Source organism: Equus caballus, chromosome X (genome assembly GCF_041296265.1).
Source record: "Equus caballus isolate H_3958 breed thoroughbred chromosome X, TB-T2T, whole genome shotgun sequence".
Classification (NCBI taxonomy): domain Eukaryota; kingdom Metazoa; phylum Chordata; class Mammalia; order Perissodactyla; family Equidae; genus Equus; species Equus caballus.
This window is the reverse complement of record NC_091715.1, coordinates 67,270,032-67,290,344: the sequence shown is the minus strand read 5'-3', so window position 1 is coordinate 67,290,344 and position 20,313 is coordinate 67,270,032. Positions and strand designations below refer to the sequence as shown.

The 20,313-nt window shown below is 35.0% G+C and overlaps 1 protein-coding gene across 3 annotated transcripts in view; it reads left to right on the top strand.

Annotated features, from left to right (window-relative positions):
- The window catches only part of TEX11 (testis expressed 11), a 363,973-nt gene that overhangs the window by 164,647 nt on the left and 179,013 nt on the right, over nucleotides 1-20,313 (top strand). For all 3 annotated transcript variants that reach the window (XR_002805590.2, XM_023634526.2, XM_023634525.2), the window contains exons 10-11: nucleotides 3,794-3,848; nucleotides 7,039-7,134. Coding sequence is in view for 2 of the 3 variants with exons in the window: in XM_023634526.2 (XP_023490294.2) it covers nucleotides 3,794-3,848; nucleotides 7,039-7,134 (151 nt within the window). In the remaining variant the exon portion in view is untranslated. The remainder of the gene's footprint in view (nucleotides 1-3,793; nucleotides 3,849-7,038; nucleotides 7,135-20,313) is intronic.

Genomic DNA, 20,313 nt, shown 5'->3' with positions numbered 1-20,313 from the left:
AGTGGAATGTGCAAGCTTAGCCACTGTGCCACCAGGCTGGCCCCAGTACCATGCTGTTTTGATAGCTGTGGCTTTATAGTACATTTTGAGGTCAGGGATCATGATGCCTCCAGCTTTGTTCTTTTTTGTCAATATCACTTTAGCAATTCAGGGTCTTTGGTTGCCCCATATGAATTTTAGGATTCTCTGTTCTATTTCTGTGAAGAATGTCATTGGTATTCTGATTGGGATTGCATTGAATCTATAGATTGCTTTGGGTAGTATGGACCTTTTAACTACGTTTATTCTTCCCATTCATGTGCATGGAATCTCTTTCCATCTCTTTATGTCATCATCTATTTCTTTCAATCATGTCTTATAGTTTTCATTGTATGAGTCCTTCACCTCCTTGGTTAAATTTATTCCCAGATACTTTATTCTGTTTGTTGCAATTGTAAATGGAATTGTATGCTTGAGTTCTCTTTCTGTAAGTTTGTTATTAGAGTATACAAATGTGACAGATTCTTGTATGTTGATTTTTTTATCCTGCAACTTTACTGTAGTTGTTAATTATTTCTAATAGTTTTCTGATGGATTCTTTAGGGTTTTCTGTGTATAAGATCATGTTGTCTTCAAACAGTGAGAGTTTCACTGCTTCACTGCTTATTTGGATACCTTTTATTCCTTTCTCTTGCCTAATTGCTCTGGCCAAAGCCTCCAGTAGTATGTTGAATAAGAGTGGTGATAGTGGGCCTCCTTGTTTTGTTCCTGTTTTTAGAGGGATGGCGTTCAGTTTTTGCCCATCGAGTATGACGTTGGCTGTGGGTTTGTCATATATGGCCTATATTCTCTTGAGGTAATTTCCTTCTATCCCCATTTTGTTGAGTTGTCATCATAAATGGCTGTTGGATCTTGTCAAATGCTTTTTCTGCATCTGTTGAGATGATCATGTGGTTTTTATTCCTCATTTTGTTAATGTGGTATATTTCGTTGATTGATTTGGGGATGTTGTACCATCCCTGTGTCCCTAGTTTAAATCCCACTTGATCACGATGTATGATCTTTTTGATGTATTGCTGTATTTGGGTTGCCAATATTTTGTTGAGGAATTTTGCATCTATGTTCATCAGTGATATTGGCCTGTAGTTTTCCTTTTGTGTGTTGTCCTTGTCAGGCTTTCGTATCAGCGTGATGTTGGCCTTGTAGAATGTGTTAGGAAGTGTCCCATCTTCCCTAATTTTTTGGAATAGCTTGAGAAGGATAGGTATTAAGTCGTCTCTGAAAGTTTGGTAGAATTCTCCAGGGAAGCCGTCTGGTCCTGGGCTTTTATTTTGGGGGATGCTTTTGATTATTGTTTCAATCTCTTTACTTGTGATTGGTCTATTCAGATTATCTATTTCTTTTTGGTTCAGCTTTGGGAGTTTGTAAGAGTCTAGGAATTTATCCATTTCCTCTAGATTGTCCATTTTGTTGGCATACAGCTTTTCGTAGTATTCTATAATAATCCTTTGTATTTTTGTGGTATCCGTTGTTATTTCTCCTCTTTCATTTCTAGTTTTATTTATCTGACCTTTCTCTCTTTTTTTATTTGTAAGTCTGGCTAGGGGTTTGTCAATTTTCTTTATCTCCTCACAGAACCAACTCTTTGTTTCATTGATCCTTTCTACTGCCTTTTTTCTTTCAATTGCATTTGTTTCTGCTCTGATTTTTATTATTTCTCTCCTTCTGCTGACCTTGGGCTTTGTTTGTTCTTCTTTTTCTAATTCAGTGAGGTGTAATTTGAGATTGCTTATTTGGGATTTTTCTTATTTGTTAAGGTGAGACTGTATTGCGATGAATTTCACTCTTAATATGGCTTTTGCTGCATCCCATATGAGTTGGTGTGGTATGTTTTCATTTTCATTTTTCTCCAGATATTTTTTGATTTCTTCTTTAATTTTGTCAATGATCCATTGGTTGTTCAATAGCCTGTTGTCTAGTCTCCACATCTTTGTCCATTTCTTAGCTTTTATCTTGTAATTAATTTCTAGCTTCATGGTATTGTGGTTGGAAAACATGCTTGTTATTATTTCAATCTTCTTAAATTTGTAGAGGCTTGCCTTGTTTCCCAACATATGGTCTATCCTTGAGAATGACCCCAGATCCCAGTCTTTTCGGGAGGGAGTGAAGTTTTCAGTTACCTCGTTCTACCTCCTCCTAGGGGGGGCTCCAGCCTTTCTGCCCTCTTTTGTATGGCCGCATAGGTCTCTCAGTCTCTCAGATGTGTTTTGTGTTGTGTTTGGATATCCTCTGTTGGAGTATGAATGTCTTTTTCTTTGTATGGTGGAGGGGAGAGATTACCGGGAAAGCACACTCTACCATGATGCTGACCTCACTCCTGAGTCCCAGTATTCTTGATCTGTCACATCTGGGGTAGAGTCCTTACCCTAAGAGTGAGAACTAGGAGGGGAAAAGAAGACCCAGTCCTCTCATTGCACCAGTCCACAAGAGCACTTCCAAAACACATTCCTGGGGAGGATAAAAGAGGCTGGCAGCCTGCCTCTCCCAGGATGAAACCATAACCTAGGTAGGAGTCTAGGAACTGGAGGGAGAGGGAATTCCCACCTTCTTGACAGCACCCATCTGGAGTAGCTTTCATCACATTGAACTGGTGTGGGTAGGAACAGATTGTGGCTGACATGCCACAGACTCTCACTGTTCTTACTGAGATTTAGTTGATCTTTTTTGAATAAATGGTTTTCCATTTGCTATATGACCTTAGGACAATTTCCAGAGACTTTAAATGGTTGTTTGTTTTAATGGGGTCTTTTTAGGCAATGGTCATTTTACTGGGTAGAGGTTCCAAGAGTTTCTTATACCACCATTGCAGAAGTTCCATCCTCATTGCTTATTTTAAAAAATGGAAGTAGAAGATTTAATGTACCAAAGGAAACCTCTATGAGACAGGGCTTACAATGACGAATCCAGCATTATATCCTTGTTATCAAGCTGAAAACTCAGTTTAGTAGTTCTGGGTCCTTTACAGTTATTTTTAGAATATTTCAAAGTAATGTCTTCAATTTAGTTCAGTTCACCAAAATTTTACTAACTTCCTCTCTTGGAATACCAATTTTATGGTGAGTGATCTTTGTTTTTGCCTTTTAAGTTTTATGTTTTGAAACCCTGAGGAGGCTCGTATTAATATATTATTAGTGGTTATCAGAATGTTACATAGATAATATGGTTTGGTAATGAAAGCAGAGATCTGAAAGTCAAATTTCCCTACTCCCAACCCCTCTCTCTCATTTTCAGTACCAATCTAGGAAATATTAGAAATCACTTAACTGCTAAATTGATTCATTCAGCTGCAAAATGAAACTAATAGTGCCTCACATGTGTATTGTGAAGGTTAATAAATATTACTAAAGCTTTTGTTTCCATGAAAACTCCTGCATTTCTTTTATTTTAAAAATATATTTATATTTCTTATACTTTAAAATGTGCCCATTAAGTCAGAGCTTGTATACACATGTAAACTATTTTAATGCAATATATATATAGCGAAATGGAAAAGAGCAATAATGTAATGTTAGTGTTGATTTATTGGATCTACATCTTGAGGAAATTGTGGTTTTCTACAGTTAGAAAGTATTGCTCTATACAATTGATTTTCATGTATTAATTGGCTAATAATCTGTTGTAATGCTAAATAGAAAAGTTAGAATAAAGTGTAATTATACCATGTCTTCTTAGTAATATATAATCTTGAAAAAATATAATTTTAAATGAATATGCATATATATATATATATTTTTTTTTCCTCTTTTAATGATAGCCAAAGCTATGATATTGGGAAGATGGAGAAGAATTCTATTGGGCCAGAAATGCTGGTGAGGATCGTGTTAAATGTTGTAGAAGTAGGTTTAAGAAATACAGTTTATGTTATTGTTATAAAATTATAATAGTCTATCCCCCCATTTGTAAGTAGATTATCCATTGGGTACATCATTTACTATCTCAGTGGATTGATTTCTGTAAAATTGATATACCAGTAAGATCTACCCTACAGGTAGATTAATTTAATACATGTAAAGTGCTTAGAACAATGTTTGGCTAAGTAAGGTTTAGCTTTTATTATTGCATGTTCAAAAATTCTAGGTTTTCTCCTAACCAACCAGATAGAATGAGCTTGGTTTGGAAGTTAATTTGAATATTTAATCAAACAAAGTGTGATTATGTGAATAAATCTGATATAAAACCAATTTAATACATGCCATAGCAAAATGGGATATTTTTTGAATATCCATCTTGGCTTCTTACCATTACAATATATTAATGAAAATGTAACCAAGTATCTATATATATCTAGAAATGTGATAAATGGGGAATAAAAGAGAAGGATAAATTGTGGCCTCTACCCTTAAAAAGCTTATGTTTGAAGGATAAAACTAATACAAGTGAATACAACAAAATATTATTCATCCATTAAAAGGAAGGAAATTCTGACAGATGCTACAATGTAAGTGAACCTTGAGGATGTTATGCTAAGTGAAATAAGCCATTCACAAAAAGACAAATGCTATATGACTCCACTTAAATGAGGTACCTTGAGATGGTTGCAGGGGTTTGGAGGGAGGTGAACATGGGGAGCTATTGTTTAATGGGTACAGAGTTTCAATTTCGCAAGATTAAAAGAGTTCTGGAGATGTATGGTGTTGATGGTTACACAACAATGGGAATATACTTAATACTGTTGAACCATACACTTAAAAATGGTTAAGATGGCCAATTTTATGACATGTGTATTTTATCACAGTTAAAAATAATAAAAAATATATTGTGATGATGTCACATAAGGGAATATTATATAGCAGTGAGAATAAACGAGCTACAGTAATTGCAACAATATGAATGTTCTCACATATAATGTTGAATAAAGAAAGCAAGATATAAAGCAATACATACTGTATGATTTCCTAGATGTAAATGCCAAAGCAGGTAGAACTAATACATAGTGTTGGAAATCAGGTAATTGGTTATCCTTGTTTGGAATAGTGTCTGAAAAGAGGCGTGAGGTGAGCCTGTTGCTGTTAACGCTCCATATCTTGATTTCTGTGTTGTTAACATACATGTGTTTACTTTGTGAAAATTCAGAGCTGTACTCTTGAGATTTTTAAACTTTTTTGTATGTATTTTCTACTTCATTAAAATTCAAAAATCGATTTTAAAAACTAGTACAGTGAAACAATTTGGGGAAAATAAATGATAAAAACTGTGTGGTACTGACCTGAAGTATGTAGAAGGGCATGCAGAAAAGGGGAATATCAAGGTTGACTAGAGTAGTTGAAGAAGCATTCTGGCAGGAAGGCCTTAAAAAGTAGATGGAATCTATACAGTTAAAAGGGAGGGAAAAGGGGATACCAGGCAAAGGATCTAGATGAGAAGATGTCTGGAGGAGGAAATGAGGATAGAAGACAGGATTTAAGTGTGATTGAAGTGCAATATTCATATTGCAAAGTATGGAGAGGTAAGATTATGAAGTAGTTTTTCTTTCATGGTAGCAGTACTTTGTTGAGGTATAATTTATATACAGTCATGCGTCACTTAATGATGGGGACACGTTCTGAGAAATGCATTGTTAAGCGATTTCATCATTGTGCGAACATCGTAGAGTGTACTTTACACAAACCTAGATGGTGTAGCCTACTATACGTCTAGGCTATATGGTACTAATGTTATGAGACAGCCGTCGTATATGTGGGTTGTCATTGACTGAAACGTCGTTATACAGGGCATGACTGTATACTAAATTGCACAAATCTTAAGTGTACAGCCTGATGAGTTTTAAAATATTTATATAGTCTTGTAACTACCACACAGATCAGGATACAGAAATTTCCATCACCCTCAAAAGTTCCTTTGCCACCTTTCCAGTTAATAGCTGTTCCTATCCCCAAGATAAAACCACTCTTCTGACTTCTATTGCTATTGATCATTTTCAACTTTTCTTGAACTTTGTATAAATGGAATCATATAGTATGTACTATTTTATGTCTGGCTTCTTTTACTTACCATAATAGTTTTGAGATTCATCCATTTTGTGTTATCTTTCTGATTATTTGACCCTTTTACTATTACGAAATAGCTACAGTCTTTCTCAGAGATGTCATATTTACTCCATAAAAGTCCTCTGAAGGAGTTTATAAGTTTCACAGTTATTCCACAATACTAATAATGATACTAAGTACATTATACACATCTTATTTGATTCATCTTAGTTTTTGAATTAAGAAACTCACAGATATGACACCCTGTCATTTCTCTAGATTCACAAAGCCCTAATGTGCTTAACATATTTTTTAAAAGTTGAAAGATCACCTTTGCCTGGTCCTACTGTCCTCATTATACTTAGAGGCAGATTCTTCATTGAAATAGGGCTCTTTCTTTCAAAATGTGAATCTGTAGTTAAATGTGTCCCTGCTGGCTAGAGTTACTCCCCTTACCAATGTAGACCTGGCTGGGAAACTAACTTAATTCAGCAATACATTATTAATTTTAAAACTTAGCTGAGTTAAGAGAAATCTTCTCTATAGGAAAGTATATCTGTTCCTACTGAAATGGTAGTATGTGTACCCTTGGTCTAATTGGTTAATCTCAAAAAAGGCTATAAAGTCTTTGAGAGAGGGATTGTGTGTTTTTATTTATCTTTTTTGATGGAGGCTTAATATAGTGCTACCTATACAGTAGGTAGTAAGATGATTAAATATTGCTGTGCCCTAGTTTCCTTTATTTTTAAGGTGAGGATGATAAAGTACTTTAGTGCTAAAGCACCGTTAGGAAAATAATTATATTAACACAATTATATTAAACTTAAGCTATTACCATAAAATTGCTTAATAATATTTGGTGTGGGTAGCATAATGATGAGACATATCCTAAGATTATGTGGTTACTTAAGGAAATGCTATTTCATGATGATGACTTATGTTTGAGAATATGCCTGTCACCGTGTGAGTGCTAGTCAGCTGATATGTTGCGCTTTAACCCTTGACTGTGTGCTTTTTCTATTTTTAATTATAGGCTAAAGTTCTACGATTACTAGCCACTGCTTATTTGGATTGGGACGACAGAGAATATTATGATAAGGCTCTCAGTGCTATAAACCTAGCAAACAAGGTATGAGGTTTTTACTTTTGAATATTAGCTTAATGAATTTTTTAAAGCTTTGATTCACATTTTGAAATCCAGTTTAGACATTTGCTTCAGTATTCTTGTTTTTTTTAAACAACAGGTTGTTACAGTGTCTTCTGCAGTGCAGAAAGGAAAAATATACTTATTTGACAAGATATTTTTGAAAAAAATTTTCTTTTGTATGAAACAGAAAGGGTTCTCTTTTTCTATGAGTTTATAGGATAAAGAAGGAAATGATGAGGCTGGTCTGATGGTGTGGTAGTTAAGTTCGTGAGCTCTGCTTAGGCGGCCCGGGGTTCGCTGGTTCAGATCCAGGGCATGGACCTACATGCTGCTCCTCAAACCATGCCGTGGTGATGTCCTATGTACAAAACAGAGGAAGATTGGCACTGATGTTAGCACAGGGACAATCCTCCTCAAGCAAAAAGAGGCAACAGGTGTTAGCTCAGAGCCAATCTTCCTCATCAAAAAAAAAAAGAAGGAAATGATGGTAAAATAGGCAAATAATGGGATTAGTTTGAGAAACATCAGTGGTTCACTTGCAGCTCATACTCATACTTATACATACATACATACATATGTATGTACATACACATACATACCTTTACATTCCTGGACAAGGAACACTGATAGGCTGATGACTGTTTAAAAAGAGATCTAATTAAGATCAATGTATTTTACTCAATAAGGCAATTAAATATACAGATACATTTTAGAAAGATTTTTTTCAACCAGGTTGGAGGCATGAAAATAAGTAGTTCAATTAACCAGAATATTAAGTTGCCCAAAGGGACCATTTACTTGAATTATATTTTCTTGAAATTTATGTCATGTCAATGGGGTTATTTAATGCTGAAATAATGCTTTAACATTAAATTTTTTTTAATTGCACTAACATTGGGTTATAACATTATATAGCTTTTGGATGTACATCATAATATATTTCGAACTCTGTGTAGATTATATCATGTTCACCACCCAAAAACTAATTATAGTCCATCCCCTCACATGTGAGCCCAATCATCCCTTTTGCCGTCCCCTCCCTTCCCCCATGGTAACCACCAATCCATTCTCCATTGCTATGTGTTTCTTTGTTGTTGTTTTTATCTTCTACTTATGAGTGAGATCATACGGTATTTGACTTTCTCCCTCTGACTTATTTCACTCATCATAATACCCTCAAGGTCCATCCATGTTGTCCAAATGGCCGGATTTCATCGTTTCTTACGGCTGAGTAGTATTCCATTGTGTATATATACCACATCTTCTTTATCCATTTGTCCCTTGATGGGCACCTAGGTTGCTTCCAAGTCTTGGCTATTGTGTGTAATGCTGCAATGAACATAGGGGTGCAGGTATCTTTTTTTTTAAAGATTTTATTTTTTTCCTTTTTCTCCCCCAAACCCCCCAGTACGTAGTTGTATATTCTTCGCTGTGGGTCCTTGTAGTTGTGGCATGTGGGACGCCGCCTCAGCGTGGCTTGATGAGCAGTGCCATGTCCGTGCCCAGGATTCGAACCAACGAAACCCTGGGCCACCTGCAGCAGAGCGCGCGAACTTAACCACTCGGCCATGGGGCCAGCCCCGGGGTGCAGGTATCTTTATGCCTTTGCATTTTCAAGTTCTTTGGATAAATACCCAGCAGTGGGATAGCTGGATCATATGGTAGATCTATTCTTAATTTTCTGAGGATACTCCGTACTGCTTTCCATAGTGCCTGCACCAGTTTGCGCTCCCACCAGCAGTGTACAAGGGTTCCCATCTCTCCACATCCTCTCCAACATTTGTTGTTTCCTGTCTTGTTAATTATAGCCATTCTGACCAGAGTGAGGTGATACCTCATTGTAGTTTTGATTTGCATTTCCCTGATAGCTAATGATGTTGAGCATCTTTTCATATGCCTCATGGCCATCCGTATATCTTCTTTGGAGAAATCTCTGTTCAGATCTTTTGCCCATTTTTTAATTGGGTTGTTGGTTTTTTTGTTGTTGAGCTGTATGAGTTCTTTGTATAATTTGGATATTAACCCCTTATCTGATGTATCCATTCCCTTACACCATGCACAAAAATCAATTCAAAATGGCTTAAGGACTTGAATGTAAGACCCGAAACCATGAAACTTCTAGAAGAAAACATAGGCAGTGTGCTCTTTGACATCTGTCTTAGCAGGATATTTTCAAGTAACATGTCTGACCAGGCAAGGGAAAGAAAAGAAAAAATGAACAAATGGGACTACATCAAACTGAAAAGTTTCTGCACAGCAAAGGAAACTCAACAAAACGAAAAGACAACCTAACAATTGGGAGAAGATATTTGCAAACCATACATCAGATAAGGGGTTAATATCCAAATTATACAAACATTAAATTTTTTTAATTTAAAAATATTAATAGACTTGAACATTTTCAAAAGTTGCATCCTTTTTTTCTTTTTTTGTATTTGCTAAGATGCAAGTCCAAATGAAAACCGGGGACCAAGAGAACTGAGGAGGTTGCATACTGGCAATATGGCTTCTTGCCAGCATGTCTCTTCGTTCACTGGATGCAGAAGTTGCAGTTTTTATAGCAATAATTGCTCACCTGCATTGCTCCTGACATATCACATTTAATAGCCTAATTATTGATCCTGGACATAGCTGAATTGGGTGCATTAGGATTTCAGTGACAGTATACGCTTAAAAAAGTTTTATTTAGAGATAATTTCAAACTTACAGAAAAGTTGAAGGAATAAGAATAGTTCAAAGAACACCTGTATGTACTTTACCCAGGTTCACCTGTTATTAATATTTTGTGCACTCACTCTTTCTTTCCATATTATTGAGGGAATATAGTTCATAATATATCCATATATATATTGAGGATATATATTATATACCCTCAATAATGAACTTTATAGCATTTTCTCTCTCTATTATAGGATTAGTCTAGGATCAGGTGTTGCATTGTGTGTCATGTCTCTTTAGTCTCCCATAATCTGGAACATTTATTTCCACAGCCTTTCTTTGACTCCTGTGTCATTAACATTTTGGAAGAATACAGTAGCTTTCCACCTTGTTTTAACTGAAAGTTCCTCATTTGAGGTTTATCTTATGTTTCTTCATGATTAGATTCAAGTTATCCATTCGTGACTGGAAGACATACTACATAAGTGGTATTGTGTCCTTTATCAAGCTATCATTCTGGAGGCCCATCATGTCCACCTGCTCATTGGTGATGTTAATATTGATTACCTGGTCAAAGGTGTTGTCCAGTTTTTTGCTGTATATTTACTATTTTTCTCTTGCAACCAGTAAACAGTTGGTGGGGAGACTTAAAAATTATGTATATACCCTACTTCTCAATTAAAATTTTCCTTTAGATTAGCATTCTTACTTGAGCCAATCTTTTAATTATGATGGCTGCCAAATGGTCGTTTTTGAACTTTAGCACTCCCTCCACATTTACCAGTTGACACTCAACATTCTACTATAAGCAAGAGCTCTCCCTTCTCCCATTTATTGAATATTTATTTATTTATTGACTTATTGACATTCATTTATTATCAATATGGATTTATGTATTCCTATTTTTCATTAATTTGTAATTCATTACTCTTCTTAATTATCTTTTAACAGTTTTATTGAGGTGTAATTGACATACAGTAAACTGCACATATTTAAAGTATAAAATTTGATGAGTCTTGACATATGTATGTACCTGTGAAACAACCACCACAATCAGGATAGTGAATATATACATCACTACTCAAAGTTTCCTCATGCTCTTTTGTCACTCCTCTCCCCCACTCTTCCTTAAATAACAACTGATATGCTTTCTGTCACCATAGATTAGTTTGCACTTTCTAGAGACATATACAAATGGGATCATAGGGAATCTACTCTTGTTTTGTATGGCTTCTTTCACTCATCATAATTATTCTGAGATTCATTCACGTTGTTATGTGTATGCATAGTTTATTCCCTTATTGTTGAGTAGTATCTCATTGTATGGATATACCACATTTGCTCTTAAGTCCACTTTGTCTTTTATTAATATAGTTACTTAAGGTTTTCTTTAACTAGTGTTAGCATTGTGTATCTTGTTTCATCCTTCTTCCTGTTTATTTCTTTTTTTAATGCAATCTGTCAACCTCTGCCTTTTAATTGGGGTGTTTAGAATATTTACATTTGATATGTTTATTGACATGGTTAAGTTTGAGTCTATCATTTTGTTATTTATTTTCTATTTGTCCCATCTGTGCTTTACTCCCCCTTTTTTCTTTTTCTGCCTCCTTTGGATTATTTGAGTAATTTTTTTCAAAATAATTTATGAGTCTAGTGTAATTTTTATTCCAACTTCCTGAAGAATTTATATTGGAATATTATGAAAAGATTCTAAGGATGATCTGGAGGAATAAACAGTGAGACTAGCCGAGGAAATTTTGAAAAGGAAGAGTAATTAGAGAGGTCTTGTCACATCACATACTATTTGAGTAATTTTTAAGATTTGATTTTATTTCTTTTGTTGGATTATTAGTGGTTTCTTTAGGGTTTATACTATATATTTTATCTTGATCTACCTTCATATGTCATAATAGTATACTTTCATAGCTCCCAGCCTGGCCTTTATGCTATCTTTGTCATGCATTTTACTTTTACATATGTTATACAATCCACAATACTATTTTATTATTTTTGTTTAAATCATAAATTTTCTTTTAAAAGAGATGTAAATAATAAGAAAAAATTGTATATACTTTTACATGTAGTTACCATTTCAAATGATCTTTATTCCTTTGTATACGTCCAAATTTCCATCTTATGTTATTTTTCTTCTGCTTGAAGAACATTGTGTTAGGGTTCTCCAGAGAAACAGAACCAATAGGATATGTATATATATGCATATATATGCATATATATATATGTGTGTGTGTGTGTGTGTATATGTGTGTGTGTGTGTATATATATATATACATACATACACACACACACAGATTTATTATAAGGAATTGGCTCATGCAGTTATGGAGGCTGGTGAGTCTCAAGATCTGCAAGGTGAGTTGGCAAACTAGAGACTCAGGAGAGCTGATGGTGTAGTTCCAGTCTGAGTCCAAAGGCCTGAAAACCAGGGGAGCCAATGATAAGATTTCAGTCCGAAGGCCAGCAGGCTTGAAACCCAAAAAGAGCCAGTTTCAGTTCTGGTCTGAAGGCAGGAAAAAGCCAATGTCTCAGTTCAAAAGCCATCAGTCAGAAAGAGTTCTCTCTTACTCAGGGGAAAGTTAGCCTTTTTGTTCTGCTCAGGCCTTGAACTGATTAGATGCAGCCCACCCACATTATGAAGGGCAATCTGCTTTACTCAGTCTACTGATTTAAATGTCAATCTCATTCAGAACACTCTCACAGAAAGACCCAGAATAATGTTTGACAAAATATCTGGGTACTCTATGGCCCAGTCAAGTTGACACATAAAATTAATCATCACAGACATCTTTTAACATTTCTATTAATGCTGGTGTACTGGGGATGACTTATTTCAACATTTGTATGTTTGAAAATGTCTTTATTTCGCATTATTTTTTTAAAAAAATTTTATTTTGAAGTACGTATAGATTCACAGGAAGTTGCAAAAATAGTATACAGAGAAAAGTAAATAAAATAGAATAAAAGCAATAATGGTTAGGATTCAGAACAAAATTCTAATGCCCCCCCCAAAAAATAGTACAAAGAAGTCCCATGTACCCTTCACCAAGTTTCCTCTAATGGTTACCTGCTACATTACTATAATATATCAAAAACAGCAAATTGTCATTGGTACAGTATGTGTATAGTTCTGTGTCATTTTATCCCATATATAGATTCATATAACTACCACTACAATAAGATACAGAACTATTCCATTACACAACAATTTCCCTCATGCTACCCCTTTATATTCACACCTATACCTGCTCCACCCCCACCATCTCTAAGCCCTTGCAATCACTATTCCCTTCTTTATCTCTATAATTTTGTCATTCCAAGAATATTATATAAGTGGAATCATACAGTTTGTGATCTTTTGAGATTGGCTTTTTTTTTTTCGAAGATTGGCACCTGAGCTAATATCTGTTGCCAATCTTTTCTTTTTCTTTCTTCTTCTCCCCAAAGCCCCCCATTACATAGTTTTATATTCTAGTTGTAGGTCCTTCTGGTCCTGCTATGTGGGACGCCACCTCAGCATGGCTTGATGCACCCAGGATCCAAACCGACAAAAACCCTGGGCTGCTGAAGCAGAGCACGCAAACTTAACCACTTGGCCATGGGGCCAGCCCGAGATTGACTTTTTTCACTTAGCATAATACCCTTGAAATCCATCCAAGTTTTTGTGTGTATCAATAGTTGGTTTCTTTCATTGCTGAGTAGTGCATGATATGGATAGTATCATGGTTTGTTTAACTATTCACCTATTAAAGGAAATTTTGATTGTTTTCAGGTTTGGTTATTATAAATAAAGCTGCTATGAATATTTGTGTATAGTTTTTTGTGTGGACATAAGTTCTCATTTTCCTGGGATAAATGCGTAGATGTGTAATTGTTGAACTATTTAGTTTTTAAGAAATTGCCAAACTGTTTTCCAGAGTGGCTGTACCATTTTGCATTCCCACCAACAATGTATGAGATTTCCAGTTTCTCTCCATTCTTGCTAGCATTTGGTGTTGTCATTGTTTTTATATTTTAGCTATTCTAATAGGTATTTAAAACCTATTAATTCTAATAGGTATTAATTCATACTTTCCTAATGGCTGATAATGTTGAACACCTTTGCATGTGCTCCTCTTTGGTGAAATGTCTCTTCATATCTCTTGTCTTTTTAAAATTTTAAAATTGGATTGTTCAACTTTTTACTGTTGAGTTTGAGAGTTGCTTGTATATTCCAAATAAGACTTCTTTGTCACATATGTAGTTTGCAAATATTTTCTCCCAGTCTGTAAGCTGTCTTTTATCTTCTTAACAAGGTTTGTTTTATGGCCCAGGATATAGTATATTTTGGTAAATGTTCTGTGGACGCTTGAAAAAAAATGTGTATTCAGCTCTTTTTGGGTGGAGTGTTCTAAAAATGTCAATTAGATCCTGATGATTGATGATATTGTTGAGTTCTTCTATCTCTTTGCTGAGTTTTTGTTTAGTTATTCTATGAATTTTTGAGGTAGGGGTATTGAAGTCTCTAACTATAATTGTGGGTTTGTTTATTTCCCCTTTTAGTTCTATAAATTTTTAACTTTTTGAGGGGGAATGAGGAAGATTGGCCCTGAGCCAACATCTCTTGCCAATCTTCTTCTATTTTGTATGTGAGATGCTGCCACAGCATGGCTCAATAAGGGGTGTGTAGGACCGTGCCCAGGATCCGAACCCACGATCCCCAGACCACCAAAGTGGAGCATGCGAACTCAACTACTATGTCACTGGGCTGCTGCCCTCCACAAATTTTTACTTCAAGTATTTTTCAGCTCTTTTCTTTGGTTCATATGTATTTAGAGTTATTATTTCTTCCTGGTAGATTGACCCTTTTCTCATTATGTGATGTGTCTCTCTGTTCCTAGTAATTTTTTTCTCTACAGTCTACTTTATCTGATATTAACATAGCCATTCCTGTTTTCTTATTTTTAAATTTTTCATAACATAGAATTTACCATCTTAATGATTTTTAAGTGTACATTTCAGTGGTATTAAGTACATTCATATTGTGCAACTGTCACCAGCATCCATCTACAGGACTCTTCATCTTACAAAATGTAAATTCTGTACTCATTAAATAGTAACTCCCCATTCCTCCTTCCCCCCATTTCCTAGTAACCACCCTTCTACTTTCTGTCTCCAGGAATTTGACTACTGTACATACCTCATGTAAGTGAGTCAAACAGTATTTGTCCTTTTGTGACTGGCATATTTCACATAGCAAAATGTCCTCAAGGTTCATCCATGTCATAATGTGTCAGAATTTCTTTCCTTTTTAAGGCTGAATAATATTCCATTGTATGTATATACCACATTTTGTTTATCCATTCATCCGTTGATGGACACGTGGGTTGTTTTCATCTTTGGCTATTGTGAATAATGCTGCTGTGAATGTGGGTATACAAATATCTGATTTGCTGCTTTCAGTTCTTTTGGGTATAAATCCAGAAGTGGAATTGCTGGATCATATGGTAATTCTATTTTTAATTTTTTTCAGAAGCCACTATATTGTTTTCCGTAGCAGCTACACCATTTTACATTTCCATCAACAGTGTACAAGTGTTCCAATTTCTTCACATCCTTGCCAATATTTGTTATTTTCTGGGTTTTTTTGATAGTAGGTATACTAATGGGTATGAGGTATAACCTTTGTTTTTGAATGGTTTTTTTCTGGGTGAAGAATTTGAAATGGACAGCTTTCTTTTTCTTTGAGAATTTTAAAGGTGTTAGTCCATAGTCTTCGCATTGTATTATCTCTGATGAGAAATATGATGCAATCTTTATTTTTGTTCTTTTTTATGTAACATGTCTTTTTTTCTCTGGCTGATTTTTGGATTTTCTCTTTATGCCTGGTTTTGAGCAATTCGATGATGATGTACTTTGAAGCAATTTTCTTTGTTTCTTGTGCTTGGGGCTCTTTGAGCTTCTCAGATCTCTGGGATATTTATTTTCATTATGTTTGGATAGTTCCAGTATTTTTTCAAATTTTTTTTTTCTGCTTGCCCCCCAGGACTCTAATTACTCATTAAGTTAGGCTGTTTTAAGTTGTCCCACGGTTCACTTATGCTGTTTTCATTTAAAAGGATTTTTCCTTTGTTTTATTTTGGACTGTTTTCTATTGCTATTACTTTAAGTTCATCAATTTTTGTTCTGCAGTGTCTAATCTTTTGTTAATCCCATCTGCTATAGACTGAATATTCATGTCCCCCCAAAATTCATATGTTGAAATCCTAACTACCAAGGTGGTGGTATTAGGAGATGAGGCCTTTGGAAGTGATTATATCATAAGGGTGGAATCTTCATGATTGGGATTAGTGCCCTTATATAAGATGCCTCAGAGAAAACTCTCTCACCCCTTCTGCCATCTGAGGTTACAGTGAGAAGACAGCCATCTTTGAGGCAGTGGGCTCTCACCAGACACTGAATCTGCTGGTACCATGATCTTGGACTTCCCAGTGTCCAGAACTTATCATTTATAAGCCACCCAGTTTATGCCATTTTTGTTATAGCAACCCCAATGGACTGACACCATCTCACATGGTTTTCATCTCAGATTTTGCAATTTTTACCTCTAGAGATTTGATTTGGGCCATTTTTACATTTTCTATGTCTCTGATTAACTTTTTAAGCATATGAAATATAGTTATACTTACTCTTTTTTCTCTGCTAATTCTAACATCTGTGTCAGTTTTGGGTCAGTTTCAATTGATTATCTCCCCATTATGGATCATGTTTTTCTCCCTCTTTGCTGGTCTCATAGTCTTTCATTGGATGCCAAATATTGTGAGTTTTACATTGTTGGGTGCTGGATATCTTTATAATGCTATAGATCTTGTTGAGCTTTATTATGAGATGCAGCCAAGTTACTTGGAAACAATGTGATCCTGCTGTTCGTAGTACTTCTGAATCTTGCTCAGTATGAAATATTTCCTCCTGTGCTTTGTAATTTTGGATTGTTAGTTTGTCTTTAGTGTTACTCCTTTAGAATCCTGTACAACCTGGATTGAGGGCATGGCCCTATAGAGAAGCTTTCTATTTGCCTTCGCCAGATGTCGAAGAGGTATCACTCTTTTGGCTATTTTTATTTTGATTTTTCAGCTTGGCAGTTTTTGGACGACATGAGTAGTATAAATTTGAACTCCATATCTTCATGAAGGCAGAGCCTGTTAAAAATTCTCCAGGCCAAAGAAAAATCATCCAGACAATCTTTTTTTTTTTTTTTTTTTTTTGCTTCATTCAGAGATTAGGCAGAAGATAAACTTTCTGTAGCATTAGATAAAAGAGAAAAAAACCCAGGACACTCACCACTCCCATCCAGTTCACTTCTCCATGTTTTGATGCCTCACTATAATCTTTCTGCTTTTGTTCACTTTCCAGAGTCCTCAGATTGTTCTTTGTATATCTTGTTCAGAGTTTTTAGTTGTAATTAGTGGAGGATATGGGCTATAGTTGTCACACTCCACCTCGACTGGAACTGAAACTGATAGTAGTATTCAAAAATAGTCTTTTTTTAGAAAACTTTTTATTAAGATTATGATAGTTTGCAAATCAAAACTACACTAAGATATCACCTTACACCTGTTAGAATGGCAAAAATATCCAAAAAAAAAAGTGATAAATGTTGGAGAGGTTATGGAGAAAAAGAAACCCTCATACACTGTTGGTGGGAATGCAAAAATATTCTTTTTTGAGGATAAATAAAAACTTGGTAGGCTTATGTTGTTCCACAAAGTTATTTTTGAAATTTATTGGTACAATGAAATTGGGAAAGTCTTGGGTGCTTAGATAGGACACCAAAGCACAATCAAAAACAGAAAATTAGATGAAATTGGGCTTCATGAAAATTAAAAATTTTTGCTTCAAATGAAACCATCAAGAAAGTGAAAATACAACCCATGGGATCCTCCCAAAGAATGAGAGAAAATATTTGCAAATTATATATTTGATAAGTGTCTAGTATCCAGGGTATATAAATTAAAAAACCTCTTACTACTCAATAATAAGAAGACAGACAACCCAATTAAAAAGGAGCAAAGGATCTGAATAGACATGTCTCCAAAGAAGATATACCAATGGCCAATGAGCACATAGAAAGATGCCCAACATCATTAGTTATCAGAGAAACGCAAACTGAAAACACCATGTGGAACCACTTTACGCCCACTAGGATGACTATAACAAAAAGATGGACAAAAACAATTGTTGATGTGAATGTGGAATAATTAGGACTTTTATACACTGCTGGTGGGAATGTAAAATGGTGCAGCCACTTTGAAAAACAGTTTGGCAGTTCCTCAAAAAGTTAAACGTAGAGTTACCACATGACCCAGCACTTTTACTCCTAGGTATATACTCAAGAGAATTGAAAACGTGTCCACACAAAAACTAGTGCATGAATGTTCGTAGCAACACTATTTACAATAGCCAAAAAATGGACACAACCCAAATGTCCATAAACTGATGAATGGATATACAAAATGTGGTATATCCTTATTCAGCCATAAACATGAGTGAAGTGCTAATATATGCTACACATTAATGAACTTTGGAAACATTATACTAATTGAAGGAAACCAGCCACAGAAGAACACATATTGTATCATTCTGTTTATATGAGATGTCTAAAATAGGCAAATATATAGAGACAAAAAGTGGAATAGTGGTTGCCTAGGGCTTGGGGTAACTGGCACTGAGGGGAATAAAAAATGAGTACTAAATGGTAGAAGGTTTCTGTTTGTGATGATGAAAATATTCTAAAACTGATTGAGGTGATAGTTAAACAACTTTGTGTGTATTCTAAAAGCCATTGTGTTGTGTGCTTTAAATGGGTGAATTATATGATATGTGAATTATAACCCAATAAAGTTGTTACCCAAAAAAAGGTCTTGCAACAAATTTTCTTACCCAAGAGAGGATATTTGAAACCTGGAAAGCGGATAAGATTCCTGAAGGGGAGAATGTAGGAAAAGGAATATTTAGTTTTATAGGAGCTGAACCTTAGGAAGGACTCACAGTAAAGGGCTAGGAGGATAAAAAGAATACACCAAAGAAAGTAAAATAGCCACCAGATTGGCAAAACCTTAAATGTCTGATAATTCCAAGTGTTGACAAGGATGTGGAAGACTGGGAATTCTCATGCACAACTGATGTCAGTGTAAAGTGGCATACCACTTTGGAATTGGAAGCATGCGTCCTATGACTTCCTTCTTTTTCAAGATTGTTTTGGCTATTCTAGATCTCTTGTGTTTTCATATGAATTTTGGGATCAACTAGTCAGTTTATGCAAGGAAGCTACCTGGGAATTTGATAGGGATTGCATTGAATCTGTAGATCAGTTTGGGGATTATTGCCATCTTAACAATATTTAGTCTTCCAATCCAGGAACATGGGATGTGTTTCCATTTATTTAGGTCTTCTTTAATTTCTTTCAACAGTGTTTGTAATTTTCAGTTTACAAGTCCTACCCCTCTTTTTAAAAATTTATTTCTATGTATTTTATTCTTTTTGATGCTATTATAAAAGGAATTATTGTCTTAACTTTACTTTTGGATTGCTCATTGCTAGTATCTGGAAATACAGTTAATTTTTAAAATATTAATGTTGTAAACTTGCTGAATTCATTTTTTTTTTAGCTTTAATAATTTTTATTGGATTCCTTGGGATTTTCTGTATACAAGATCATGTCATCTGCAAATAGAGATAGTTTCCTTCCAATCTGCATGCCTTTTATCTCTTTTTCTTTCCTAATTGCCTGGCAAGAAACGTCCATTACAATGTTGTACAGAAGTGGCAAGAGCAGACATCCTTGTGTTGTTCCTGATCATAGGGGAAAGATTTCAGCATTTCACCATCAAATATGGTATTAGCTGTGGATTTTTCGTAGATGTCTTTTATCAGATTGAGGAAGTTCCCCTCTATTCCTACATTTTTGAGTGTTGATACTACTACTTTGGATAACAGTTTGACATTACTTGATGAAGTTGAACTTAACCATATCCAACCACCAAGCAACTTCACTCCTAGGTATATACTTTAGAAAAAAGTTCTTGCATTTGTACACTAGAAGTGTACAGAAAGTTGATGTCAGGATTGTTTATGATAGAAATTGGGTTGAAAACATCTCAAATGTCCCAAGTAGAACCGGTAAATAAATTGTGATATAGTCATATAATAGAACACTATACAGTTGGCATTCTCAAACTTTATTATGCATAAATATTATCTAGAGTGCCTGATAAAACACAATTTCCTTTTTTATTACCTTACTAAACAGGTACTAGAATTTACCTTGAAATGTAAACTTTTCATAATGCAAATCAATAATAATGATTTTACACATTTCCTGAAACAAAACAGACACACACACACACACACACACAATTTGCTGGGCCCCACCCCCAGAGTTTCTGATTCAGTAGGTTTGGTGTGGGGCCTGCATTTCTAACATTATGATTTTGTTTAAATGGCATTCAA